Source organism: Chaetomium globosum, genomic scaffold, assembly GCF_000143365.1.
Source record: "Chaetomium globosum CBS 148.51 scaffold_5 genomic scaffold, whole genome shotgun sequence".
NCBI lineage: Eukaryota > Fungi > Ascomycota > Sordariomycetes > Sordariales > Chaetomiaceae > Chaetomium > Chaetomium globosum.
Window position 1 is genome coordinate 269,617 of NT_165980.1, and position 27,160 is coordinate 296,776.

A 27,160-nucleotide genomic window follows, 5' to 3' on the forward strand; every position below is an offset into this window, starting at 1 on the left:
GCTCTCTCGATGGTCCTTGTGTATGCAGTGGGCCTCGTGTGTGTTGGCGAGAGAGGAGAGAATCCATAACCTCAACGAGGTTGTGTCTCCATGCAGCGTGGTCGTCTTCGTTTGGAGGTTGGGGCACATCCTGGTGATGATGTCGAGGGTGACGTCATGGAAGGGCACCACGAACATGTAGAGGAGTCCTCTGTCGTCGTGGAGCTGCCAGGAGAAGGTCTCTTGCTGGGCGGCGGAGAGGCTCTCGTGCCAGGCGTGGAAGTGCGTGGTGAAGTAGTCCTTGAGGGCGGGTGACGAGTGGGATGGGTCGGCGTTCCAGTGGTCGTGGAAATGGAGGGCTGCGGGGAATTTGGTGAGGTCGTTGCGGGTGAGGAGAGTGCGGGCGAGTAAGGGCCACTTGCGGCCTGGGAGGAGGTGGTGGTAGAGGTGGGGTGTGGCCGTGATATTGAGGCGGCGTGATAGCAAGCAGAGCGAGGCGAGGAATGAGATGCGCGTCTCTTCTGTGTCATCTGGGCCCTCCGTCTCGGTCGGCGAGCAGTGCACGCAGAACGGCCGGATGATTTGGTCGGTGAGCTCGACGGGGAGGTCGTCGATACCCATTGAAGGTAGGTATATAAAAAGTATGGTATGGAATGGAAATATTCAATATCCTCAACGAGACTTCAATAATTTTGAGTGTTAGCTTCTACTTGAATACTTAGTAGAATGGCGAGAAAGCTGAAATTGGGTTATTTTTGCATGGGCCGGAAGAGTGTAGCTTAGGGCAAAGAGCCCTCTCTCTTCGGTTCACAAACTTGACCGGCTTATTTTGTTGAAGCGGTTCCTTTCTCTAAGCCGTACAGTAACCGCGTTGGAACGTAAAAGCGGTTGGTTACCTAGGTACCGGCTTCAGGCGTTTCTTGTTGTGGTTTGCTGACTAGACGTATCTAAGGTACCTTACCTGGTACGGTAATTGGCGCGCGAGTGGTGCGGCGAGGAATGAGACCTAAACCCAATCACTGAGCCTGGGTTGAAACAACATCGTCCTAGCCCCTCTTAACGACGGCTAATAGACGGAGATGTACGTTTTCTTGATTATCCACCACATTGTACAATAGGAGTCCTGCCTCCCTCTCAAGTTCCCTAGTGCCTCGCTTGGAGCTAATGACCTAGACACTGTGAAAATGGCAAAGTAACAATTTCCGGGTCAATCCGCAGAATCAGGCGGTGCCTGTCATGGCGCCCGTTGCTACCAATCCTCCGAATTCGTAACAATGCATAGGTACCTACCTATTGGCGGATTTGTGGCACTATATTTTGGAACATGCCGCGTTAAACGCTTCGCATTCTGGGATAGGGGCGTGTGCATATAAGTGACCTGAGAATAGCACTGATGGTTGGGTATATGTCCCAATGAGTCTCCTAACTCTGCTCAATCTAGAAAATACTGTATCCTGCTCTACAGTTGCGGATACTAACCAAGAGTAAATATTCCCTAACACCAACCTCCAGGTTAGGCCTGTCAGGACCTGGGAAGGACCTCTAGGGGTGAATGCTAAAGTGATGGGGTACAAACTGAAACAGCTGTCAAGATAACGGCACTGCTGGAGTATCAATAACTAGTGTTTCTTAGCCCGACTCGCTTGCGAATACCGCTTGCCAATGGAGCTGGAGCGGTGATTCCTTGAAAGGAAGGTTGCTCAGAGCTTAGGCTCCAACGCAGGAAATCGGTTGCCTGCCTATATGGCTGGTTGCCCATGGTTCCTATCCAGTGGTGCTGAAAAGGTCGCATTCTTCTTCCATTTCCCGACGCTTAGAAGGAGAGGTCTCTGCACATGTGCATTTCATCTTCCGCCTCCCCTTTCATTGTCAAGTCTGACAGGCCACACTTATCCACCGACAAACTCTGACAGTCTGACAGATAAATATTGCCATCGTCTCTGTCCCTGGATTTTGCACTCTCGATCGCTATGACCCATCTTTCGTCCGTCAAATCACCTAATCTTCCCTGGGATCATCTCCCTGTCTCTACAATCTGAGCAAGACATATATCCGTGGTTTCAATGATCAAGATGGATCCTTCAGTGAGCAATCTTTTTCACCAACCTTAAATTACCTACCAATTTGGGGACATGGATTGCTTACCCCGTCAAGACTTCAGACTCCATCCGCCCTGCTACCCTTTCTGCCCGTCCGCTCTCCAGCCGCAGCGTTGCCGAGTACCGGTTGCCGGCCGCCACGCAGACGCACGAGTTCGCTCGCGTGCCTGGCTCCAAATTTGTGCTATTGTCGCAGATGTCCGACAGCGAGCTCATCAAGATCGAGCTGGACCCGACCAGCGAGGAGCCCATCGCGTTGCAGTCGTTCCCCATTGGGGAGAGCAGCGCGTCCGGGCTCCATGGCGTCTGGCCGTCCAAGAAGTATCCTGGCATGATGTGGCTGACGCTGCAGTCCGAGAACAAGCTGTTGCTCGTCGAACCCGGCCCGGATCTCTCGACGGCCCCATCCATTATCCAGACGATCGACGTTCCAGAGCCAGGGAACGGCCCGCATTGCATATTCGAGATTGGCAACCGTGTATGGTCCGGGCTTAAAGTCGCATCCAGGCAGACGGGGGAATACTACGTATTCTCAGCAGATATCGATAATGCAGCCGACAGAGTCTTGTACCCGTGCCTCAACAGCCCCGTATTCATTCAGGAGGAGCCAACTACGCGACTTATCTATGTCACACAGGACGTCGCATCGTCCATCATGCGCATTAATGTCACCAGCGGCGAGACGACACAGCTGCCGATCCCTCCCGACGTCGGCAGCACACCCGTCGGCATGACCACGGTGTCGGGTCCCCTGATGGGCTTGTGGTTCACCCTCGCTGGCAACGCAGCCGGCGGCTCCGGGTCCTTTGGCCGTATCGAACCCACGGGCGAGCTACAATTCTTCCAGCTCCGGGAGCCGATGCTCGGGGCCAACGCCGGCCTTCTCCACATCGCCGACGCTTCGACCATCGACAGCGGTCCGGCGCTGTGGCTCCTGTCGTCGTCGCTGCTCAGCTCTAATTCGGCCGACGCGCTGATTCGCGTCACGTTCGACCAGGCCGTCACGGCCGTCGCCGGCGAAGAGTACATCTCCATGCCGACGCAAAACGCCCAGGTGCATCGCGTCGTGACCCTGGATGCCACGGTGCTCGTGTCCGAGCTGAGGACGTTCACCCTCGCCCAGCTCACGTACAAGAATACGGTTGCTGGGAAGTGGGTGCCGGCGGAGTGAGACGAGGCTGTCAGTGACGCCACGGATGGTTGCTTACGAGGTGAGCGGCCCAGACTTGCCCCGGGGAGACAGTGGGACCGGGTAACCTAATATGTGATGTTCTGTTGGGGTCCACTTGGCGGATCATTTTAGGTGGACATTGGACCTTCCGAGTTCCGTTGCCGAACCCTGATGTTCTGGTCTTCAAATGGGTGTGTTTTCGGGACCTAAACGGGCAAGCAAACGGGTTTTAGAATTGAACGGCCAGTTTTGAACGAATGCCATTCCTTGATGCCAAGCTCCAGATGTATCATTAATAAGGATTGTGAGAATGTTGCCTCTTCACCCAGATGGGCTTGGATGTGGACAGAAAAAAACTTGTAGGAATTGGTATTCGGAACTTAGCAGTGTTGAGTGCGGTGGTTCTTAATTCCGACGGTGGGTCTCAAAGTCATGCTGAGAGTTCTTTTTGGCCGACTCGGGTCATCCAAGCATTGCTAGCGGCAGTTTCTGTCGTCATATCTTTTGCCCGCAAGTGTGATCCGGTGAGAGGGGTTTCCCTTCCCATTTCAATGCATCTTACCTATCAAGGGGCCTTCCGAATTAGTCAACACTCCGCACTTTTTCTTGTCTTGTTTGTGGAGAGGAACTTAGGAAGTCGATTGAGTGATTCCTAAACTTCATTCAACACTTTCAATCACAACTCAAACCACAAAACAACTCCAGTAATTCCAAGTAAATCAACCCCGCACCACCACCGGGCATCACCGTGTATGCACTATATATCCCTTAAGCACTCTCACTCACACTCTCTAGACCACCACCGCCATGTCTCCCCTCATCGCCCAGTCACCCACGCCGCGCGTGATCCTCGGTCTGATGACGTTTGGCCCGGACGAGTCCACCGGCGCCCGCATCACCGACGTCGGCGAGTTCGGCAAGGTGCTGGACCTGTTCCAGTCCCGCGGCTACAACGAGGTCGACACCGCCCGCATGTACGTCGGCGGAAAGCAGGAGGCCTTTACGCGCGAGGCCGGATGGAAGGACCGCGGCCTGACCCTGGCCACCAAGGTCATGTACCCGGGGGTGCCGGGCGCCAACACCTATGACAAGGTGCTGCAGTCGGTCGACACCAGCCTGAAGGATCTGGGGACCGACTGTGTCGACATTCTCTACCTCCACGCGGCGGTAAGTTCTCTGCCATTAACCCCCCAGCCCTCACAACCCCCCCGACCCTAACACCGCCCCCCCCCCCCTCCCAGGACCGCGCAACCCCCTTCGCCGACACCCTCCGCGCCATCAACGACCTCCACGTCGCCGGCAAATTTGTGCGCTTCGGCGTCTCCAACCTCACCGCCTTCGAGCTGGCCGAGGTCGTGCTCACCTGCGCCCACCACGGCTGGGTGCGCCCGACGGTCTACCAGGCCATGTACAACGCCATCACGCGCAGCATCGAGCCCGAGCTGGTGCCCGCCTGCCGCCGTTATGGTTTGGATCTGGTGGTGTATAACCCGCTGGCGGGGGGGTTGTTTTCCGGGAAGATTAAATCGCGGGATTTGGTGCCCGACGAGGGGAGGTACAGTGATAATGCCGTGTCGGGGAAGATGTATCGGGAGCGGTATTTTAGGGATACGACGTTTCGGGCGCTGAGGGTGGTGGAGGGGGCGGTGGAGAAGGCGGGGTTGAGCATGATTGAGGACGGCGTTGAGGTGGGTGGTGCATCACTCGGCGTTGAGGGTGAGGGATGGGAATGATGGGGTCATTGTGGGCGTGTCGAGGTTGGAGCAGCTGGATGCGAACTTGACCGCGCTGGAGAAGGGGCCGCTGCCGGAGGAGGTGGTAGCGGCGCTGGATGAGGCGTGGGCGATTAATAAGGCGGATACGAGCGTGTATTGGCATGGGGAGGTCAAGTATGCGTATGACACGCGGGAGGCCCTGTTTGGAGGGGAGAAAAAGTAGGGGGTGGACAAGGTCATAATGAACCCACTCTCTTTCGAAGAGGTGAAGGAGTCACCATTTGTTCTTGTTCCTTGCGTGTCTCTAGCTTGCCACACTCCCCGAACTGCCGCCCAATGCATTGGGAGAAAAAGATGAACTGGTCTCGGGTTAGGGCGAGAAGCATAGGTACGCAACGCCACGTGAGGCTTTGGACCCGAGCAAACTTCCGCTGCAAGGTATTGTTGATTGCATTAGCGATTGCAGGTTAGTTCTCTCGGAAATCATCATGCAACGACGGAGAGGAGTCAGGGGGTTGCGGAAGCAAAGCCCGTCATAAATTACTGAAGGAAAGGAAAGTCTACATTTACTTTTATGTCTACCATACTCATGTGCATCCGAACCAACAGCCTAAGGAAGCCGTCGTTAACCACCCTTCGCCACCGCGTCAGAATGTCATAGTTTGGTTGGACCTGTTGCTAGGGGTTGGGTTGGGAGCGGGCTTGGGTACGCATGGCTTCTCGTACGCGCCACGTTTCTGGAGGACAAAGGCCATGGTGTGGAGAACGGAGATGAGGATATGGAGAGTGAGGTGCCTAGGTACTTATCTCTATTAGCAGCTGGGGTTGATGCCGTTGCAATTTGGAGAGAGAGGACAATTCAGTGAGGTATTTTGTTGAAAAGGATCCGGAAGTGAAAGCCGTATAACTATATGTTGGAACATAATTGATATATAACTTGAAGTTCCTCCTTGTGCGGAACAGGGTGACGGACAATGACTTTGTGTATTGTTGCCTGAGTAGTTGCGGATGATCAGGCAAAGGGGAGTGCAATAGCTCATAGCTCATTTACACAGTCGGCTACAATCGGTCCCTAGGCTAGAGGCGCCTCTATCAGCGTCTCAGCGCCCGAGTCCACAGAGACGCTCTGCCTCCTGTTCTCAGCCCCCCCACCCCCATCCTTCTGTCGTCTCTCGGCCACGCTCTCTCGAAGGTGTCCCGAAAACAACAGTGCTCGTCTCGTCACCTTGTCTGTGCTGCCGTAAGCTTTGTGGCCGTTCAAGTGGTCGCAGATGGCGTCAAGTAGCTTGAATGCCTCGTCGTTCCGGCCCTGAATGCTCAGTCGACGGCTGATGTTGACCATCCCCCAGTAGAAGGCGTCGTCTGGCTTTGCGCTCTCCCCGTGAAGGTTCTCAATGACGCTCTGCAGCAGCTTCTCCCTGCGTTCGCCGTCGTCATTCGTTTCGTCCAGAAAGCTCTCCAGTAGTGCCGGTGGCTGGAGATCAGGCCGCGGGATGACGTTGGCCATGAGCTCGATGCCGACGTTGTACACTTGTGCTGCCTCGTCTTTCTTCCCTTGCTTCTCGAGACACTCCGAAAGGCTGTGGTGGAACGGCCCGTGTACGATGTAGGGAAACCAAGCGCACGTCTTTGGATTATTTTCGATGAAGTCGGTCATCTCCCGCAACAGCGGTTCTACTTCCTTGGCCGGATTGTGCCTTCCCATGAACAGCGCGGCGCTGGCAACCGTATTCACGGTGCGCTCGTGTACAAAGACATCTCTGTTCGTCCAGTCTTCTTGGAGCAGCTGCTTGATAATACCACAGGCTTCCTCAAACTTTCCCATTTCCGTCAACACGGAGGCGTGGTTGCCCAGGCTCCAGAGAGTCTCATCGTCTTGCGGGCCGTAGATCCGCATGCGGTCTTCGACAATGTCCCGTGCGAGTCGTTCCGAGTCCTCGAGCCGGCCGATGTCCAACAGCATTCTAGCGTATGCCAGCCTCGCCTCTTGGACGACGTAGGAGTCCTGCTGGTCGGTCGTCTCGGCCCGCTGAAGGATATCCTTGTACACAGCCTCTGCGTTGGCGTATTCCCTCTGGGACCGGAGAGACCTCGCTTTCAAATCCATGGCGCTGAGGGTAAACCTGTCTGCGGGCCCCAAGAGCCTATCGCCCACGGCGACCATCTTGTTCATCAACGGCGTCGACACGACGCCGTTCTCTTGCCAGCTGTGGTAGATGGACCAAGCAAGGCCAAACCAGAGTCTCGCCGTCGGCGCATCTTCGGGCTCCTCCTCGGCCAGAGGGTCAAAATGGATGGTGAGACCTTGCTGCAGCCGGTTACGCGCGGTGAAGGCATTGATGTTGATGGAGGTGACTAGCATGAACCTCTTTTTCCACACCCCGAAATCTCCGGACCGTGCCAGCCACGTCTGGGTGCAGTGCCGGACGAGAGAGTGCATCTTGAACACGTCCTCGCTCGCCGTCGGGACTACCAGTGAGTATCCCAGCAGCGTCTCGAGATCTGCCTCAAACTCGTCGCCGGGCCCGGCAGTAACGGTGGAAGCGACATCACTCACGCTGCCAGTCTCCGACTTGGATGACCGCCAGCTCTTGGACAGCGTTTTGCTGATGGACGAAAACCGCGCCTTTTTTGGCTTGGCCGGGCCAGCCCCCCCCTTAGCCAAGTCGGCTCCCGCCCAGCGCCCCCAGGCCTGGGATTTCTGATCCACCTTCAGCTGGCGGCTGAGGTAGCGACGGCCTGCGCTGACAGAGGAGAGCAGCGTGGTTGCAAAGGAGGGGAGGGTGTCTCTGGCCGTCGAGTACGGGAGTGCTGAGGGTTCGGACTCGTACCAGGCTTTGAGGGCCCACCCTGGGATGGACTGGGGGCTGAAGAAGCTCATTAGGGATAGCAGATGGGCCGCCGAGGGCCTCTCCTGCTGGATCTGGTTGAATGTGACGGTCCAGGTGCCGAGAATTGAGGTCGACGCGCCGTGGTAGCGACGGTCGTCGTCGTGCTCCCAGTCGAGCAGCTTGCCTTGCGTGTCGTTGCTGCGGAGCTTCTCGGCGTATTTTCTCACCGTCACCCGGGAGCTGAGACGGTTGATGTAGGCTGCGGCGTGGGAGATGGCCAGAGGCATGTGGTCGAGGAGGCGGACCACCTCCTGTGCTTCCTCTTTCCCACACGGCTCCCTGAGCTTCGACTGGAACAGCTCCGTGGCCACCTCCTCGCTCATGGCTTCAACCTGGTAGGTATTTTTGCTGTTTCCAATCAGTCTTTCGACCGCCGTCTGCGTACGAGATGTAATTAGGGTGAATCCGTTGTTAGCTAGAGGTAAGAGTTTGGCTAGACGTGGGTCGTCGTCGGTGAGAATAGAGTAGTCGTCAAAGTTGTCGAGTATCACCGTCCACCGGCCGTTTGGTTCCTCCCTAAGCCAGTCGTGGACACGGGTGCTGATGTCGCCGAACGAGGCGTTGGAGGTGTCCAAACCTAGCGTATGAGATATGGAGCGATATGATCCCTCCAGGGTACTCTTGTTGCTCGCGTTGAGCCAGAAGACGTGCGATTTGCTTCGGACGGTGTATGCAAACTGGATAGCGAGCTGGGACTTCCCGATTCCCCCAAGACCGAGAAGCGCAACACGTGCTCCCGGGAGCTTGAACTTGTCCCTCAGCCAGACGGAAATATTGGGTTGATCGACGAAGTCAGGATCTTGCGGAAACGGGACGGACCATTTTAGCGTGGAAAGTTTGTCCGCCGTGGGTTCCGAGTTCTCCGCCGGCGTATGCAGCTCGAGGAGTGCCTTTGCCACAGATGCCGCGGTTGCTGCCGCGTAATCTTGGAACTTCTTATTTTTGTGGCTGTCGGCGTAGTCACAGACCCCTTTAACCACAAGGCACGGCTGGTGCTCCCAGATGCCAGCAGCCTCCATCTCAAACGCGATGATGCCCTCCGCGTCGGCGACTTTGTCACGTCTGATAGCGGACTTCATCACCGTATCCCCTGAACCAACAGGCCCGACGTGGATGGTGGGGTCGAAGGCGGCATCGTCAGCATCCGCCACTCGCCCCTCGAGGCGACTCCTCTGGACGAGGAAAGTGTCATCGCATCCCACATCTTCGCAGGAGCTTTCTATTGCTTGCTCACAGACTGGGTCAAGCTCGTTGCCATGATCCCGGCACTTACAGTTGGGCGAACCTTGGTGTTTATGGCGGTAATCGGGCTGGAACAGCCTGTCACGTGCTGTCCGGGGGAAGGCGTATTTTGGTTTGCGTTGTTGTAAGTCTTTTAAACATGACAGGGCCCTTTTGCGCATCAGGTCTTTAACGTCAGTGTCGAGCATGGCTAGAATACCCATGATCTCATGGTTGGGTCCAGTAAGATTGTCTTTAGCGCTGTTCTTGCGGCGGAACCCGTCTGGATACTCTCTCCCAAAGTCATACTGAACGAGTGAACGGCTGATGACAACGTCGCCGAGGAGGATCTCGTCATCCCCTGACTTGGGAACACCGCCGCAGATGCCGACGAGCAGGGTTACGCGCACGTTGGGGTAACTATGGCGGAGGTCACTGGCGACAACGGCGGCGTTGACTTTGCCCATCCTGTTCGGCAGCAGGACCAATACAACATTGTGTTGCCAGATCCGGCCGTTGACGTACGTGTTGAGGTCATTGGGGGCCTTGCCAAATGCTGCGCCGCTAGGGTTGGTTGTCCATACCTCGTCGAATTGCGACAGGGCGGCATCGAACTCGAGAGGGAGGGCGCATACAATGGCGACGTGGAAATGCCCACGATGCGAAGGCCGCGGATGTGCCATCTTTGGTTCTGGTAGACCAGAAGGCCGTTGCCGACCGAATGTGAGGGTGGCATGGTGAGAAAGGAAAAAGAGTTCAAGTCAAGCCTCGTGGGGCCGCGGCACAGCAGTCGACCGGAGCGGAGTGAGGCTGGGTGCGGAGCTGCATGATGGATCATGCGGGCGGCAGACAGGGGGTTACATTGGGTAGGCTCAGGTAGGCTCTTTTGCTCGATTTGAGTGGGCCATCCCGGAGTAACCAGGGGAGAAAGGGGAGCTGATTACGGAAGAGGAACAGTCGGCTAAGACGAAGTGGGCAACAACTCAAACGATGGCTCTGGTAGTGGAACAGGGAAGTTTCTGGCCAGATTCCCCTTAGTCCTTGACATTCTTCAAGTTGGAATTCAAAGCTGACATCAAGGCAAACTAGAATAACCACGTAGGTTCCCAACCTGGGTGATCGAGCCCAAGGCGGCAAAGATGGCAACAAGGCATGGCTCGTTGGCTCATTTTGTCGGCCCTTGAACGGCTGAGTGAATCGTTTCTTCCTTTGTTTGCTACCTAATGGAAAGCGTACCAGAGCAACAAGTTAACAACGTAGGCGGCCCTGGTGAAGCCACGGGTCAGGAATAACCAATGCCGGGAACAGGACCATTATTAGTTTCTTGATCAGCGCAAATTTGAACCTCAAGTCCCCTACATATATACACAAAGTCCAGAAGCCACTATTGCTGTCAGATCACCACTGAGCTTCAATAACCGTTGCCATTAACCGTTACATATAGAGTGACGAAGCAGACATCAACTCAAGCTAACAGAAACTAGTATTACCGTTCTACCACAACTACACCAACAATCATGTCTCGACAACTGAGCCTCGCCTCCAAGCTTAGGCCCCACCTCCCCCTCAACCGCTTCAACGACGAAAGTGGCGCAGCCGCCTACGCCGAATCCCAGCGCGACGCCGTGGCCAACATGCCCGATGAGGCCTTTAGCACGCCCGAGGCCACCAGCGAGGCCGCCATCCCCCTCGCAACCGCCATCAAGCGACAACACACTCTCCGAGTCCGCTTCAGCGCCGCCCGCGAGAGCTGGGACTTTGACGTGGGCGGCCTGTACTACGTGTGGTACGTGGAGGGGGACGAGGACATCGTGGCCGCGATGAGCGGGCTGGAGCAGCAGCTGTCGACGCGGTACATGGCGACGACAAGTCTGTGGATCGCGCTGGTCCAGATGGAGGAGCGGCAATGGGCGGGGCGGATCGCGGAGGAGTACCGGGTGACGAAGCTGGCGACGATGGCTATGTGGGAGCGTATGGTGGCGTTCTGGGAGCCGTTGGCGAAGCGGTTGAAGGTGTTCTTGGAGGGTGACGTGGAGGGGAGGAAGGGGGATGAGATTAGGGCCGGGCTGCGCGAGATCTTGAGCGGGTGGGATGAGGTGCTGCCCCGGCCGAGCTCGCCATTGAAGTGAAGGTTGAGATGGGAGAGGTGGGAGGGGGTGGCTTGCAGGGAAGTGGTTTGGGATGGAAGGGTGGCCGTTTCTGGTGGTTTACCTAGGTAGGGGCTGCTTCACCATATATATTTAACAAAGAGTGAAACGAAGTAGAGGTCGTTTTAGAGTCGTTGACTTCGTCTTCACCAGGTGAAGAATGCTAATGAATACATACGGCTTGGAATTGCCCATGCGAGATCACAAAACCACCAATCTTTCTTGTCCAGCCCAGAACGCGTTTGTTGGGGTTCCAGAGGCCGGCTCAGCAGCATATGATAAGTGACTAAATGCCACAGCTCCCCCCCACCATTCAATTCTTTCTTTGTTCAACAGCAACGCCCCATGTTGCGGGTGCGGGTAGCCGAAACATGCTCATTTCCAGGACATTTCCAGAACCCAATGGAAGGAAGTTAAAGTTTTTTTTTTTTTTTTTTGGATCCAGATCCCCCCGGCTCGTCGCAGAGTAACACGAACTCGCCGCCAGGGATGCTTTCTCCCAATCCGGGTCTGACGCTCACCCAGTACATGGCTTTTTCCAGGGGTAGACAAGTCGAACAAGGAAATCCAGCCACCACAGTCATCCAAGCCGGTATTTGGTGGGTAACATGGTTTGTGAGTGGCTCCCGAGAGTAGCGGGCGTCATGAAGCCCGGGCCAGTTGATCAAAGCTCGAGTTTCAGAGATTTCGGTGGTCTGTTCATCGGCGTTTCCGAAGGGCTCAGCTGTCATCGTCGAGCTTGGATGATTTTTGAGAAATCTGAGGAATGGGAATGGTGATGAGATGGCTGTCTTCATTAAGAGCCCGTCCCCCGAACATGGGGCAGTTTCTCTCCCACCCGTTAAACAACACTCTTACCACACACACACCACACACACCTCCAGCTTCTCTGAACCCGACTTCAAGATCCTCAATCTCACCCCTGACGAGAAGCTGCGCCCATCCCATCTTGAACACCACATCAACCATCATCACCCCAGCAACCGAGCAGATTTCATTTTTAAGCTACCCCCAATCGGGCTCGCGGTCTCCAATCACGTTCCGCATCCCGGCCATTCTCTGCATCCTGTCATCTCCACACTCGCTCAACATGGCCTCCGCTCGCTCCTCTCCCTGCCCGGCGCCCGGCCGGCGCCAAGTCCGCCAGAAACGGGGGGCGTACGAGAAGCCATGCCCGCCCAAGCCCTCTCCCAATCCATCCCCCGGCCAAGGGTCCAACTGAAGGTGCGGCGCTTCCTGACGAAGACCGATGTGTGCTGCGCCGCTAACATCAATCTAGTTCAAATTTGTACCGTCACACAGGCTGGTCCTGTGATGCCTCGGCTACGTCCGCTATCAGCCTGGACGAGGTCGCCGGGTGAGAGTCGGGGGGCCTCAACGTCGATGTCGCCGCTAAAGGTTCGAATTGGATTTTTAATGATCCATGTCACCGTGCGCAGCAGTAACTAACTTGTACGATACAGGGCCGACACCATATCATAATGTTTTTTCAATGAGTAATGGAGGCTTGGGAGATAGAATACGTGAATTATAGATTGATTAGATCTTCGCAATTAAAACTTTTGGTTCATGGCTGCAATGAATTGGCAGATTCCTTTTCTCCTTGAACAAAGTAGAACTTCCCCCGACACCACTCTGCATGTCTCAAGATGGCTGCAAAGTGCAATCACCAGTTTAGATGCGCAGCCCGCCTGTTACGCTGCACTACTTACTACCTTGGCCGCGGGATCCAACAGCAGGTGGCGGTGCATGATATGCCTGCCGATCTAAGGTCTCCCGTCACCAGCACACTTTGGCTTCGTCAACTCGAGTTGATCCGGACTAGGTAACCTCTCCATCCCCGAGCTATCTTACCATCATCACAACGCGCTTCCCCGGAACCTCTACTCATGGAAGCCGCAGGCACGGCACTGGCCGTGGCGTCACTGGTCGCCAAGACAGTTTTCACCATCGCCGACATCTCCAGCGGCTACAGGTCTGCGTAGGTACTCAGAACTCGTGCGCGTCGAGAACAACCTCGTGTCCTTCAGGGAGGCACTGGGCCGGCTTCCCTTTCATGGGTACTCAATCTTTGGGAACGTGCTCACCAACCTGGCTACCAATGTGTGGAGGCTATGCAAGTCTTTGTCAACAAGCGGCTGAATAAGCAGACGGGCGGGAGGGCCTTGCTGGTGAAGCTTGAGTGGCACAGCGACCGTGTAAAGCTGGGGAGAATAGAGGCTGCGCTTAGGACATCCAAGGCCACTCTCATTATCGGTATTCAGGCCTGGTGTTAAGGGGGGCTGATCGGAAGGAGCTCGTGGTCGGTCTTACAATGTCGATGCAAGAGAAGAAGCTTCTTCGGTTACGGTGACCATACATCTATCTCTCGGACTGGCCATTGATGGAGCCAATAAGCGGTGCGTCCTATGATGCCTCAATACGACGCGGATGTGAAGAATGGGGGGAGTGGAAGCCATTGGTGAGAGCTGAGAAGAAACCTCGGGGCGAGATGGGTTTTCCCACATCAGTCCCGCCTGCCTTGAGTTGGTTACCAGAGCAAAAGGAGTTGGTAAGCTATGAGACCACTGCGAAGATCCGCGTTTGGCACTATATGATGTACCGACAGTTTGGCCCGTGAAGGTGCCACCTTAAAATACCACCTTCAAGGTGGTATTTTGGATGGATGTAGCAGTTGCCGTACAGATTTGGTGTTGAGTCTGAAGATGATCGCATGAGGCTGCATCCGTCCCATCTATCGGGGAGTCGAAAAGACGCAGCAGGGATTTAGTGCAACATCAAATTATCCTTGTTTACCAACTATGCGGGTTGGCTCAGCCCCTTGGCCCTTCATGCGGTCGAGGCCACCGGGTGGCCTTCATGGAGCGGCCGCCCGTGGGTCTTGCCGCCGACTTTGCCGCCGACTGTGCCAACTTAAGGTGGTCTTGCAGGGATAAAATGCAGGGCTGATCGTGAGGCAGCTAGGGGCCGGCCGGGCTGCCCATTTTGTGGCCCCCCCTTGGCATGTCTAGGCGTTTTCAGGCATTTTCATTGATCCAACAGAAGGCTGACGCGAGTAGTGGCGGCGCAGACACATTGCCTGAAACCTTTCCGTTTCCGAGTTTGCAAAGATAAATCATCTCTAGAATCCTTCAAGATTCTGCGCCAATTCATTATTTTCCTGCCCCTTCCGTCCGGAAAAACATACTAGCCTGCCACCCCAGCTTTGGCCCCCCCGAAATAAGGTGACTTGTCTGAGTCTGTCTAAACCTGTATTAGTCGATCAGTTGAGCCATGGAGCCCGTCGGCCTCGGCATTGGTGTCTTGGGTCTCGCCGGGCTCTTCACAAGCTGCATCGACTGTTTCAATCTCGTCCAGCGGGGACGCTACCTTGGACGCGACTATCTGATTCTGGAGACAAAATACAAGAACCAGCGATTGCGTCTCTTGACCTGGGGTCAAGCATGTGGCCTCACAAGGCCCAATGATCCCGAATCCGATGATTCAGGAGGGTCAAGATGGGACGAGAACGTCCATTCCGCCGTTTCCGAGACTCTCCTCCGGATTCGCTCCCTATTCCAGGATCACCGCGCACTGCGACGGCGGTATGGGCTCACGATGGATGAATCGAACATTGACGGCAGTGTGGCCCCTCCGTCAAAGCTAAGGAGTATGACCTCGAAAATACGAGCTACAACTTTTGCTGTAACAGACATGACACAGTCCGCCCTGACAACATCACCGCGGCCGTTCGTGCCCAAGCGCCGCAGCTTCCCCTCGGCCGTCCGTTGGGCCATCGACGACAACCGCAAGTTTTCCGAGTTGGTACAACACCTCAAGGACTTCATCGACGACCTCGAGGCGTTAACAGCCGACCTCCATGCGCGCCAACGACAGCGAGAGCTGATCGAAGTCGAAGTCGGGAGTATATCGGACTTGAGCGAACTCGAAACGATGGAAGAGGCGCGCATGGGCGCTATCGATGCCGTCGCCGACGCCGCCAGTTTACGGCTTTGCCAGATAAACAATCTTGACATCCAGCTGGACTTGACTGAACCTCTCCCCTGGTATGACAGCACCGCCTTGGGGGACTCGGCCCCAGCCCAAACACCCCAAACACCGCAGACACCGCACACGCCCAAGACTCCTCAGACCGAGGACTCTGAATGGGACATGGTCGAACCAAGCGTCGCCCCGGAAACAGACCCATTAGAAATGTACTACCAAGTACTCTATCGGGTCACATGCGACGCCCAACCGACCATGATCTTCCTTGACATACCGAACTATTCCCACGAGAACCGGAGAGAACCAGATCAGCAATGGCTCGTCATTGATGCCGATGCTCCGCTCCGGGACCCCGCCCCCTTGCATCTGGCCGGACAACGGCCGTTGCCGAACCTCGAAGCGTATCTGAACCAAAACACCCATTTGTCTTTCCTGGTGATTCGGGAGTACAAGTGCCTTCACGAGACAGGCCGTCGCCCTTGTCAGCCCAACTTGACCCAGACCTGCATTCGGCTCACCTCCGACCTCTTGTGTGCGACCCTGAACTCCTGGCGCCTCGCAGCGCGGCCTCCCAACTTCCATCGTGATATGGAGCTCGGCCCCCCATACACGTGGTTCTATCACAATCGCAAAGTGCTCACCGACCCTATGAGTTTGATTGGGCCACGCCCCTTGGATCGACACATGGCGGCCGCAGAGACGCTTCTGGAATACATCAAGGCCTGCATGGATGATCTGTACAGCGGGCTAGACCAGTCCCTCGATGGCAATGGGCGCGTTTCATGGGTTCATCTCCCCCTCATCTTTGTACGTTCCCCCCGATATATATCAGTCCCGACAATTGCCTCTCACGCTTCTCTGAGAGTTAACATACTGACCCTAAATTTGCGGCCTAGCGTCCCGGCGATATAGTGGTCCAGCGCCTCCCCGAAGGCGATGATGACTTTCGCGCTTTTGAGCAGACTGGCCCCCCACGTGTCGTTTTCGTAGATGACGATATCTCGGCCGAAGTTCTCGAAATCCCCGTCGCTCGTGTTTTCTCTGCTGATAACCGGCGCCCACTGCTGCTGGAACCGCAGGTTCTCCGTATCCGCCGCGCTCTGTTCGAGGGCGATGAGGAAGTGGCGTTGCTCTCGGCACTTCCAATTGTCCCCCTACATCTCGCTGAAGACTGTGACGAGGGTTACCTCGTGAGCAGGGGCAAGAAAGCTTTCGAGATGACGCGAGGGTTGAGTTTGGTCGTATACCAGGATCAGGATTCCGACCCCGTACGTCCCCAGCGATATGCTTGATTATGCTACCCTACTCAGCTACTGACGTGACGCAGTTGAACGGGGAATATATTATCGACGCCCCTCTATTCCAAAAGCAACAGAATGGCCCTCGCAAGACCATCACACTAAGAAAAGAGGGTGATGCCCAGCCCGAGGGGCGAGATGACTTGCTCGACGACTTCGACAGGGTTGCTCCGCCGCAGCCGAATGAGCCGGCAGAAGCGAACCCCGAAACCGCCTCCTTAAGCGAACTACGGACCTACATGTGCATGCCGCACACCCTCCCGGGGTTCAACATGCGCCATCACGTTTGGAAACGCCTTCTGGTCCGAAACATCGAGTACGAATCCCACGTCCACGCCAATGTCGAGGATGCCCAGGCCCAAAGTCGACAACATGCTGGTCTCGGACGACCTCAAGGCTTCCATGAGAAAGATCTTGGGACCGATGGAACTGAAACCCAGCTGGCGGTGGCATCGCCGCCGTCAACTAGCCGGTGGCAAGAAGCCCTTGGCGAGGATCACTATTGCTCTCCAGAGCGGATCACATCGAGTCCGCTGCCAGGGTGGCCTCGCGCATGACCCAAAGACCGCTCTACCGCATCCGGATCTCAGGGCCTGACAAAGACCTCGACAAGATCTTCGAAAAAGCCAAGACCCTCAACGCCGACTGGGGCTGCATCTTCTTGATCGAAGACATGATCGAAGCGTACACCTCCCATAACCAAGCCTCCTCCCGAATCAACCTCGTCCTGCTCCCAATCCTCCGCTTCCTCGACAGCTTTAACGGCATCACCATCTTCCTCCTCGCCTCAGAAGATGCCAAGACCGATTCCCTAAAATACGTCGAGCCCCGGATCAAGCAGCGGCTGTGCAGCAGCTTCAACATCGGCAACGAGGACGTTCCTGAGCACACGCGCGAGCAGCTTTGGAAGGAGTGCATGATCGGCAGGCTTGGAATGACCGAGGGGTTCCTCTCCGATGACACGCGGGAGAGGCTGAAGAAACTCGCCAAGTTTAACCTGACGTGGGACGCCATCAGTTCAACCGTTTATGCCGTGCTGCCCAAGGGCATCGCTCCCGATTCGGTCAATTGGGACCTTGTAGAAGAGTTGGCTGAACAGCAGCAACAGTTCAAGAACCCAGCCCTGAACGATCTATGGTGAGCAGCAACGAATCTGAGTGTCTTGGACACGGCCATGTGCACTTAGCGGGCTCTTTGGCATGATCAACATTCACGGATTCACACAAATTCCCAACGCTGCTATCTCCTGTTTGGCTTGTCGCGGTACCTAGATACCCAGGGTACTCAGTTAGCCCGCTCTTCCGATAAAAATTGCAGCTTCCTCCTGCTGTCGTCTCACTCATGCCACCACAACTGTCAACGGGTGCCCAAGGGCCCACCCCGATGTGGCCGGCACTGGTGGCTGGGTGAGCCAATGGCCTCGACATCAATACATAATATGTTTTTTGTAGTCAATGAAACGCATTAGCATGCGGTGCAGTCTGTGTGTTTGTTGGATGACAGCCTGACAAGCACCCCCCCCAAGCCCTTCCCCTGATTCTAAACCATAACATTAGCTTACACCCCCTCCACACTATCGCGGAAGCTTCCCCTGAATGCTGAATACAAACTTCTGGAATACATTTGTCGGCCCAACCCCTCCAGCCCAAATTCAAGGTAATCTAAAACACCGTATCTCCTTCCGGAGGGTTCTATAACCCTAACCCCTAACCTTCTCCTGACGAACCACGAAGTCGGGGTGGGCTAAGGATGAAGTTGGAAGCCAGCCTCAATAAGGTAACATCCCCGGGTGGAGAAATCAAGTTTCCCAAATTGGCGGTTTGGAAGCATGTCGTAACACTGAAAGTGACAGTGTTGTTAGTTGCAGAATGCTCTACGATTGTGCGCCTCAGAGATGGCCGCAATATTGGGGCCATAGGATCTCAAATTGAACCAAGATGGATGATGATGATTGACTAGCATCAAACACCTGCCACGGTCATTCCATAAGATCAGCTAAGATAGAGGTAACAAATGTGACTGAAGATCATCGTGCAAACGTACCTTGGGTACCTTCCTTACTTTGGGTTCTCGACCCCCATCAAAGAATGGGTTCGTTGGACAGAACTAACGGAGGGCACGACGGCAAGGTTTCTGCCGTCCGGACATTGAACTCAGCGACGGGTTGTGATTACTGTGATTGTAGCTTGATTTCCAAATCCAACAAGTTCCTGCCTACCCAAGTACCTACTTAGGTGCCTTCCATTATTTTTGATAGTGCAATGATTTCCACGCCAGGCCCACGGCCGCGCCTGCCAGGATGGCAACACTCCCGCAAATCTTGTTTTGCACCTTTCAGTTTTAATCAATCGTACGAGAACGGAAATGGGAAGGGTCGGAGCCGGAAAGGGGATTTTGAGCAGACTTTTATTTATCTGGCCGTTCCACTTGCATTTGCGTTTTTTCTTCTAACCACTTCTTTTCTTACACGAACGACGCCGACTGCGGGTCAGCAATTGTACCTTATTATACTGTTATACCCTTCCAACCGTGCCCCTCCAACATGGCAACCTACCACGTCACGGTATGTTCTTGCCCTGTCGTCCGTAGTCCGTACTAACTGAAGCAGCGAGCCAATATAATTGTCCATAACGGGCCGCAGCGAGGCGTGGTGTGCGGCGGCGACGGCGTGGCGTTGACTGCCGTCGTCGTCCATCACACCGTTTCAAGGCCAACCGACGGCGCTCCATTGCCCGGGCCGTCGCCCACCGGGCCCAGGTAAGAATGCCCTTAACACTGTGATTAGCCACTTGCTAATCTTGAACTTGTGCCAGGCTCCAGCCTCGGAGCAGCCGACCATCCATCACCAGGCCCTAGCCTCGGAGCACGCAACCGTCCAACATCAGGCCCCAGCCTCGGAGCAGGGACCATATACCACGAGGTCCCATCCTCGGAGCAGGCAGTCTTACAGCACCAGGTTAGCTGCAGAGTACCTACGCAACTATCCACCACCAGGTGGCTCGGGACATGAGTCCCACCACCATTGGCGATGCAGATGAAGTAACTTACTCTGATGAGGAAATGGCTTAAGGTTCAATAGCATGGTTTTTGGCAGCAACTAAAACATCCCAACATCTCGTATAGCCTGTATTTCCACAATCCCAAGGTTCTGATAATGCAGATTACGGGATCCAAGGTTGACACTCCTGGCAAGAGCTGCAAACGCTTTGCAGGCCCTGTCTCACAGTATCGCTGGAACCATTGCCAGTAATATAACCATCGTTTCTTTTTCCAGCACAGCCCATTGTTGACGGCCTTGGGATGAGATAGTGACTCTACGCAATGGAAGTAAGAGCCGTGTTTCCCAGGTAAAGATCTCGGATCTTGCTAGTCCTCTGACGAAAAGAATTCGTACAAACGTTGAGTTTACCCTACACAAATGGCAACCCTTATCCTACCAGGGAATGACCCAGACGCGGAGCTGGTTACCCTGTTTGTGGGAGACGAGGATGAGAACAAGCTGGAGCTCGAACATGAAATGGGGGTGGAGGACGGCACCCCAGGTATAGATGGACAAGTGGCTTGGGAAGACAATATACCAACTTGCCTAGTCGAAATCCAGTCCGTAACAGGCCATTGTTTCCACTTGTCTAATACATCGAATCGCCATCTCTTGATATTCCATCCCGTTCAGCTCCGCGTTTTGATTCGACCCTCTGCGGCAATTGCTGGCCCATCTGTCTTTTCCACGGCGTCCGGTACTGGCCCTGGCTGGCGAGCTCGTAGCCGACGATGGTGGCCGGCCGCGTGGTCGGGTCGGATTCGGGTTCGAGGACGTCCCAGAGGATATCGGGTTCCCGAAGGGTGCCGTAAAAGGAGGAGTATACGGGCTCGAAGCGCTACGCTGTAGGGGACCATGTTGCGGGGATCTCTGGCGAGCCAGAGGCCAGGGATTTCATCCAGGGCCCAGCTATGACCTCGAATCAAGGGCGCCGAACTGAGTGGTTGACAGGCTCGTTGGACGCCAAGGTTGAACCACCAGCCAAGGTCTTGACCGGGTGCCTCTGCAGGCCAGCCGCTGAGGGGTAACCGGATGGCCTCCTCCTTGATGTCGACGAAGCCAGCGTCAGCCAGCCATTGCTTTGTGAGATAGCTCTGCTAGCGTATCTGACGACCGAAGATATCTAAGCGTCCAAAATCCATTGCGCACTATATGTTGCGGGCGCCGGCATTCCGGGCCCACCTTTCCAGACCGCCCGGCCCCGCCCTGCGTGGGCTTAACCCACGCAGTGGCATCGCTTCCTGTTGTTAGTTTCACATTGGTATCGTCTTCCTGTGTGCTCACACACTATACAATGTAGGCATCCCGTAGCAAGGTGCTCTCATCGTTCGCAGCCCCGCCACGCTTATAGGTCTCGCTGCTGAAAGCAGCCAGGCTCCCGGTCTACAGATAGCGAGTCAAGCTGCCGCCAAGCGCTGAAAGGTCCCTGCAGTCTGCCAAGGCGGCCGTCTGCTGGAACGACCAGGGGCGGAATGCTACCCTGCCCGCTGTTGCTGCTCTCCTCTTTTCCAATGAAGACCTGCAGCGGACGAGCTTCTCGCCTCGAGCAAGCCAACCAAACCTCTCCTGCTCAACCACATGGTTTCACCAGCCAAATTCTCGCGCGTCTCTCGGTCCTTGTGCGCGGCACAGCCGCACAGATGCCCTTTTATAGGTGGGCTAGTAACCCCCGCCATTACCGCCGAGCACTTCTGTGTAACTCCGAGGCTATCTCGAGCAGGAACGGTGATCTGCCTCATTACGAGATAAATTGGCGCAGCCACTAGGGCCTGCCATCAATCGGGAGTTCCACGTCGTCGGTCGATACAACTGGCATCATTGCACGGGCTCAGTTAACTCGCTTAGGTACCTAGGTACCTAAATCATGAAGCCTGTGCTTGCAAAGAAGCCGGGAGAGGCCGTCTGGAAGAAACAGGAAAACGAATGATCTGTAGATTAGAAAGTTCGAGCTTATCGCCGATCCGCGTATACCAGTCTAACCGCGCCGCCGCCGGAAGAACGGAACAGGTGCTGCATTCTTGTTGTCGAGCGCCGGATCATCGGATCGCTCAATACCGGGAGAAATCGAGGTCTCTCAAAACGGAGGACGTATCCATGGGATGGCAATAGAGTCAGGCACCCACCCGACAGCACTGTCTTTTGCAGGGAGCCGTTTCTATGGCCCATTCCGGCTCGTAGCAAATGAGGGCGAGGACGGTGCGGACGCGTCCCGGCCCGGCGCCACGGGCACAGCCGTGACATCATGTAGGTACCTAGATAAGATCTGAGCAGGCGGCCCGCGCTTGTATCCGGTACTCTTTGTAAGGAGGAAGAGCGGCGGCCCGGGTTGATTGGATGCAGCGATGGAGTGCCTTGCCCCCCGTGGCTCACCCCAAGCTCGGCCAGCCTGCTTGGGCCGGCCGGAGCCTTTGCCGGAGCCAACCGCGCAAGAGTGAACTATTCTAACAGGAATACCGCCCCGTTTGTCTTATGACCGGTGCTTGTGGAGCGTCGGCTATCGAGCTCGACAAAGCGCTCGGTGGGCTAAAAGTGAGGCTGGGCCCGGCTTTCTACCTCAGGCCCCTTTTTTAGTTCGGTCTTTTTCTCCAGAGGTTGTTAGGCATTGCAGTCCTCATGTTTAACTTAGTACGAAGATCCGGTAGTGGTTAGAGCTCTCTGAGGCCGTTATTCGTTGACGATATAACCCTCTTTCGCTGATGATGGAAACCTCATGTCCCTTAGCAACACTCAACCGTCAAACCGGAGTGGAGTCATCCTCCAATACATGTACCCGAAAGCGTGCCGGAGCCGCTGGCTGGATCCTGGGCGTCGATTGTGAAGGGCCTAGCGTTCATTTTAGTCCTGTTTATTGGGACTGTTCCAACCAGTCTCCTGCGTTGCTACATCAGGTGCGCACCACAGCCGACCCCTTGAATCTACACCTGCCAGAGTAACAACCCAGGCTCTTCTATGTGATAATGACCCAGTTACAGAACAGATCTTCTCTCTAATAGGGATGGAGAATTCATTCTGATCCAAGACGATGCTACGGAGGAGCCCGGTCCCGTAGAGAAGGATATGCAGCCCGTGGGCGACGTCGAGGTAGATGACAACACATCGGCTCTCGCAACAATGCACCTCCTTTAAAAGGACCATCAACCAGGGGACTGTTGTGTAGTTTCATCAGCAGGGCGTCAAGGGCTTGTCAAAAAGGAGAAAGTCGCGAGGCATGCAAACAATTTGCTGGTTGGTGACGGCGAGTACGGTCATCCGAGAATTACCATTGTCTCATACAGCTCCGGTTCTGGATCACGGTACTAACTGCAAAAGGCTGGCCGGCAACCTCTCGCTGTGGTCGCCAATTATAGTCCAGGCGTTACATATCTATTGGATGTTGGATCGGCGACCGAATTGGGCAGGAGGCCGTCATGAGCGAGTTCTTGCAGAAGAGAAATATGCGAAACAGGGGAAATGAGTCATAGAATGCTTTTGATATGTCAATTCCAAAACCAGACTGGGACCTGAATATCCACTACACATACCCCCTGGTCGACATGGTTGAACCTTACAGCTTCCTCGCCGCAGATTTGACACGTCAGTGTTGAAAGAGCGCTCTGAAACCATCTCCAGTTCAACGTTGCGTCGCGTTGAGTTTATTTTTTTGAGGAAGGTCAAGCTGCGCCTTGTCCGGGGTTTCCGAGACGTTTACTGCCCCCCCGGCATTTGTTTTCAAGGACCTCCCTAATTCGTACCTAGTTGGCCACCTATTACCCAACTGATAGGTCGCTTTTGGGTGGATAAGCCCGCCGTTAGCCGGTCATCGGTGGCCGTCAGGGGCATTCCCGAGGTTCTAGCTGGGTTCTAGCCACGTAAAAGATCCACCATTGCCCCATCGTCGGTGAGTAAGTGGCGATATTATTAGTCGGCATTACCAACAGGGCCGAAGTGCCATGTACCCCAGACGGGACTGGTCCTCAACTCCACGATTTGATGGACCCAACACGTTCGATTCCTGCTGGATCTGCCCGGTCCTTGCTCGAGATGCTCCATTCTACTCTCCGATCACGGATTGCCGAGGTGAAAACTGCCATGGCTTGTTCCTGGGAAAAATGAGACGAACCGGATTCCTTCAAATACCAACTCGCCCTGCCCACATTTCCCCAGATTTCTCTCGATTTAACCTCGTCCACACAACAACCTCCTCAACGAGGTCCCATTCAGCTCGGAAGCTTGGCCTGTTGGCGTCCGGCACGGCAATATTTAGACGCGGGCAAGACAACAGCTTGAATCCTCCCCGAAACTCTCGCGTCAGGGGCTCCACTCGTTGCCCGTCCAGATGGCGTCAAACGCCCCGGTTGCTGGGGTCAGCCCAGAGGTCTCGTCAGAGAGAAAGAAGAATGGGCCTGACGACATCGAACCAGCCCCGCCGGCTTATTCCCCGGATGGCGAGATGAAAGATGCTTCCGAGGAGATCAACTATCATACCCTCACCTGGTGGTATGCTCACACTCTCTCACAATGAACCACACCATGAACCGTCAAGCTAACTGATGATGTACAGGCAAGCCGGCGTGGTCATGATTGCCGAGACGGTGTCGTTGGGTATCCTTTCGCTCCCTGCCGTCGTGGCAAACCTCGGGCTGGCTCCCGGGATTGTCGTGATGGTCTTCATGGGCATTCTCGCGACATACTCGGGCCTGGTCATGGGCGAGTTTCGGAAAAAGCACCCCTGGGTCGAGAGTTTCGGCGATGCGGGCGAGGTTATGGGCAGGTCCATCGGCATGGGCAAGGCGTTCCAGGAGCTGTTCGGCTGGGCCCAGGTCATTTTCCAGATCTTCGTCATGGGCAGCCATCTCCTCACCTGGACCATCTGCATCAACACCCTAACGAACAGCGCCGCGTGCACCATCGTGTGGGGCGTCGTCGGCCTGGGCCTCTTCTGGCTGCTGAACACGCCGCGCACCCTGAAAGCCGCCGGATACTACTCGTTCGCGTCGTTCGCGTCCATCTTCACGGCCGTCATGATCACCATGATCGACGTGGGCATCGAGAAGCCCATCGGCACGACCAGCATCGAGGTGGCGCGCACCATCGGCTTCAGCTCGGCCTTCCTCTCCGTCACCAACATCGCCGTCGCCTTCAGCGGGCACTCGTGCTTCTTCAGCGTCATGTCCGAGCTGAAGAAGCCCGACGACTGGCCGAAAGCTCTGATGCTGCTGCAGGTGTGCGACACGGTCCTCTACATCATCGTCTCCGTCGTGGTGTACGTCCACGTCGGCCCCAGCGTCCCCTCGCCCGCGCTCTCCGCCGCCGCCTCCCCCGTCGTCAGGAAGATCATCTGGGGGTTTGCCATCCCAACGATCGTGCTGGCGGGTGTTATCTACGGCCACGTCGCGGCCAAGTATATCTTTGTGCGGGTCTTTGCGGGCACCAAGCACATCGCGAAGCACACCAAGCTGGGCCTCCTCGGGTGGCTGGGCATCACATCGGGGATTTGGATCATCGCCTGGGTTATTGCGCAGTCCATTCCCGTGTTCAGCAACCTGCTGGGTTTGGTGTGCGCCCTGTTCGCCAGCTGGTTCTCGTATGGTATTCCTGGGTCGCTGTGGTTGTGGATGTACTACGGCGAGTGGTTCACGACGCCCAAGAGGACGGCCCAGTTTGTGCTCAACGCGCTGCTGATGCTGGTCGGGTTGTTGCTGTGTGCGCTGGGGCTGTGGTGCTCGGGGGAGGCGATCGCGCAGGACAGGGGGACGGAGCCGTGGTCTTGCAAAAGCAACGCCGCGTAAACGGTGGCGTAGTTAGATGCGCTTTAATGATAGATTGCCGTTTTGTTTGTTTCTTCACGTCGTACTCTTGAATGCCGATGGTAATGATGTGATGTGCTTGTGGCTTCCTAAAATAATGGTAGCGGACGGAGTTTGGCTTTAAAGAAGGGGGGGAGAGGGAGTTCAACATCTGGTGTAGCCCCTTGATGAACAGGTTCCGGGACTCAACTGCAGATTACCCCTCCCCGGCTGTCACCATTTCAGTTATATCCGGGGGTCAATAGTACCTATTTCCAGCCTCCGAATCGTAGCTCTCTTTAACGATGCAGAACATGGCAATTCAGGACAACTTGCGATAGGGAGCAGCTAACTGCGGACCCTACCCGTCACCGCATACATGTTACAGAATAGACAGCTACTAGGGGACATAAATTACCTAATGACATCATAGTAAGTCCATATGATTGTTTCATACCAAAAGCTTTCTACTACATACTTGTATTGTAATAATACGACCATCGGCTTTTTCATTCTCCTGGCCCCGTATCACACTGTCTAGTGCCTGAATCACCACCCCTCAGGTCATCAAGCCAAAGAACTTGAGCATGACGGGCTCGTTAACCGGCGCGATATGGCCCACGCCCTGACCAAAGAAGCCTTGCAGCTGGGTGCCATCACCATAAACCTCCTGGGTGTACTGAGCCGAGGGGACGCCCGAGTTGGTCTTGGTCAGCGAGAGACCCAACACGTTGGCCCACTGGGTGAGCGCCTGGTGGGCGCACTCCGGGCGGACGAGGGTGTCGGCGTTGCCGTGGAAGATCTGCATGCGCGTGCGGCGGCCCGTGTAGCCCGGGTACGAGTTGCGCACGAGGTTGCCCCATTCGGCCGCCGAGCGCTGGATCTGGCCCTGCGCGCAGGTCTGGTTGGGCGAGAAGGGGGTCGCCGAGGGGGCGCCCAGGAAGCAGGCGTGCGCGACGCCCGAGAAGGCCGCGCCCGCTTCGAAGATGTCCGGGTACGAGCCCGCCATCACGTTGGTCATCATGGCGCCCGACGAGCCGCCCATGACGTACACCTTGGACGCGTCGCCCTTGTACTTGTCCAGCGTGTACTTGACCATGCTGACGATGCCGCCCGCGTCGCCGCCGCCGTTGTGCGTCAGGCTGGCGGGGTTTTGCACGTCCCAGCACTGGAGGGTCGGTCAGTAAGTACGCCACAGCTAAGGCTTTTTTTGCATGGCGGTACATACGTTGCTCATCTTGGTCGTGCCGGCGTAAATGAGGATGAAGCCCAGCTGATCGGCGTATGAAGGGAGCTTGGTACCAGAATACCACCCTTGGGCAGAGCCACCGCAAGGGTGCAGCTGTACCGGGGGTCAGTCTTTCGCGCCGGACTCGGTAGGTGGGTGGTGGGCAACTTACAGCAACAATCACCGCTGGGGAAGCGGCAAGCTTGTCCGGGACATAGGCGTACATTTGCAGGCCCGTCGGGTTGTCGCCAAAGTTGCTGACCTGCTGCAGGGACGCGCTCTGGGCCAAGCCCGCAAGGGCGGCAATGTTCGTCAGGGACTGAAGAAGACGCATGATGAGCGTTGTCGAAGAACAAATGCTGGGAGTGTATGGAACTGTTGATGGTCTTCAACCCAGCTCATAACGCTGCGGAAGTGTGATATTTAAGATCGCCATCGTCAACCACAAACCTGGATCGGAGTTGGTCTGGTTGGTGCGGCACGCGGGCACGGCAATGGTTGGCCGGATGAAGTGGCTGATCCAGGGGGCGTGACGACGACCCCCGAGCTCGAATAGGTAATAGCCTGAGTCCCAGGTAGTCGGGCACGAAAGTCAATTTAATCTACACAGAGCCGCGAT

The 27,160-nt window shown here is 55.7% G+C and overlaps 9 protein-coding genes across 9 annotated transcripts in view; 5 read left to right on the forward strand and 4 right to left on the reverse strand.

The window, feature by feature from the left end:
• Positions 1–600, reverse strand: part of CHGG_06907 (uncharacterized protein) — a gene marked incomplete at both ends in the record, with an annotated part of 1,577 nt that extends 977 nt beyond the window's left edge. The window contains one exon of the mRNA XM_001224562.1: positions 71–600. Within this exon, the coding sequence (XP_001224563.1) occupies positions 71–600 (530 nt within the window). The remainder of the gene's footprint in view (positions 1–70) is intronic.
• Positions 601–2,051: 1,451 nt separating this feature from the next.
• On the forward strand, positions 2,052–3,249 carry CHGG_06908 (uncharacterized protein; the record flags this gene model as incomplete). The annotated part of the gene is made up of 2 exons (XM_001224563.1): positions 2,052–2,063; positions 2,134–3,249. 2 exons carry the CDS (start codon positions 2,052–2,054, stop codon positions 3,247–3,249), a joined length of 1,128 nt encoding a protein of 375 aa, XP_001224564.1.
• Positions 3,250–4,056: 807 nt separating this feature from the next.
• On the forward strand, positions 4,057–4,982 carry CHGG_06909 (uncharacterized protein; the record flags this gene model as incomplete). The annotated part of the gene is made up of 2 exons (XM_001224564.1): positions 4,057–4,416; positions 4,491–4,982. The coding sequence occupies 2 exons, from the start codon at positions 4,057–4,059 to the stop codon at positions 4,980–4,982; spliced, it is 852 nt and encodes a 283-aa protein (XP_001224565.1).
• A 1,054-nt stretch (positions 4,983–6,036) lies between these two features.
• Positions 6,037–9,759, reverse strand: CHGG_06910 (uncharacterized protein; the record flags this gene model as incomplete). Its single annotated transcript, XM_001224565.1, has 2 exons — positions 6,037–9,544; positions 9,602–9,759. 2 exons carry the CDS (start codon positions 9,757–9,759, stop codon positions 6,037–6,039), a joined length of 3,666 nt encoding a protein of 1,221 aa, XP_001224566.1.
• An 834-nt stretch (positions 9,760–10,593) lies between these two features.
• On the forward strand, positions 10,594–11,205 carry CHGG_06911 (uncharacterized protein; the record flags this gene model as incomplete). Its single annotated transcript, XM_001224566.1, has 1 exon — positions 10,594–11,205. The coding sequence occupies one exon, from the start codon at positions 10,594–10,596 to the stop codon at positions 11,203–11,205; it is 612 nt and encodes a 203-aa protein (XP_001224567.1).
• A 3,291-nt stretch (positions 11,206–14,496) lies between these two features.
• Positions 14,497–17,649, forward strand: CHGG_06912 (uncharacterized protein; the record flags this gene model as incomplete). Its single annotated transcript, XM_001224567.1, has 5 exons — positions 14,497–14,845; positions 14,915–16,017; positions 16,107–16,478; positions 16,538–16,968; positions 17,022–17,649. 5 exons carry the CDS (start codon positions 14,497–14,499, stop codon positions 17,647–17,649), a joined length of 2,883 nt encoding a protein of 960 aa, XP_001224568.1.
• A 2,528-nt stretch (positions 17,650–20,177) lies between these two features.
• CHGG_06913 (uncharacterized protein) lies at positions 20,178–21,128 on the reverse strand (the record flags this gene model as incomplete). Its single annotated transcript, XM_001224568.1, has 3 exons — positions 20,178–20,627; positions 20,774–20,789; positions 21,028–21,128. 3 exons carry the CDS (start codon positions 21,126–21,128, stop codon positions 20,178–20,180), a joined length of 567 nt encoding a protein of 188 aa, XP_001224569.1.
• Positions 21,129–23,863: 2,735 nt separating this feature from the next.
• CHGG_06914 (uncharacterized protein) lies at positions 23,864–25,316 on the forward strand (the record flags this gene model as incomplete). The annotated part of the gene is made up of 2 exons (XM_001224569.1): positions 23,864–24,024; positions 24,089–25,316. The coding sequence occupies 2 exons, from the start codon at positions 23,864–23,866 to the stop codon at positions 25,314–25,316; spliced, it is 1,389 nt and encodes a 462-aa protein (XP_001224570.1).
• A 556-nt stretch (positions 25,317–25,872) lies between these two features.
• Positions 25,873–26,875, reverse strand: CHGG_06915 (uncharacterized protein; the record flags this gene model as incomplete). Its single annotated transcript, XM_001224570.1, has 3 exons — positions 25,873–26,481; positions 26,542–26,655; positions 26,714–26,875. The coding sequence occupies 3 exons, from the start codon at positions 26,873–26,875 to the stop codon at positions 25,873–25,875; spliced, it is 885 nt and encodes a 294-aa protein (XP_001224571.1).
• Between the last annotated feature and the right edge of the window lie 285 nt (positions 26,876–27,160).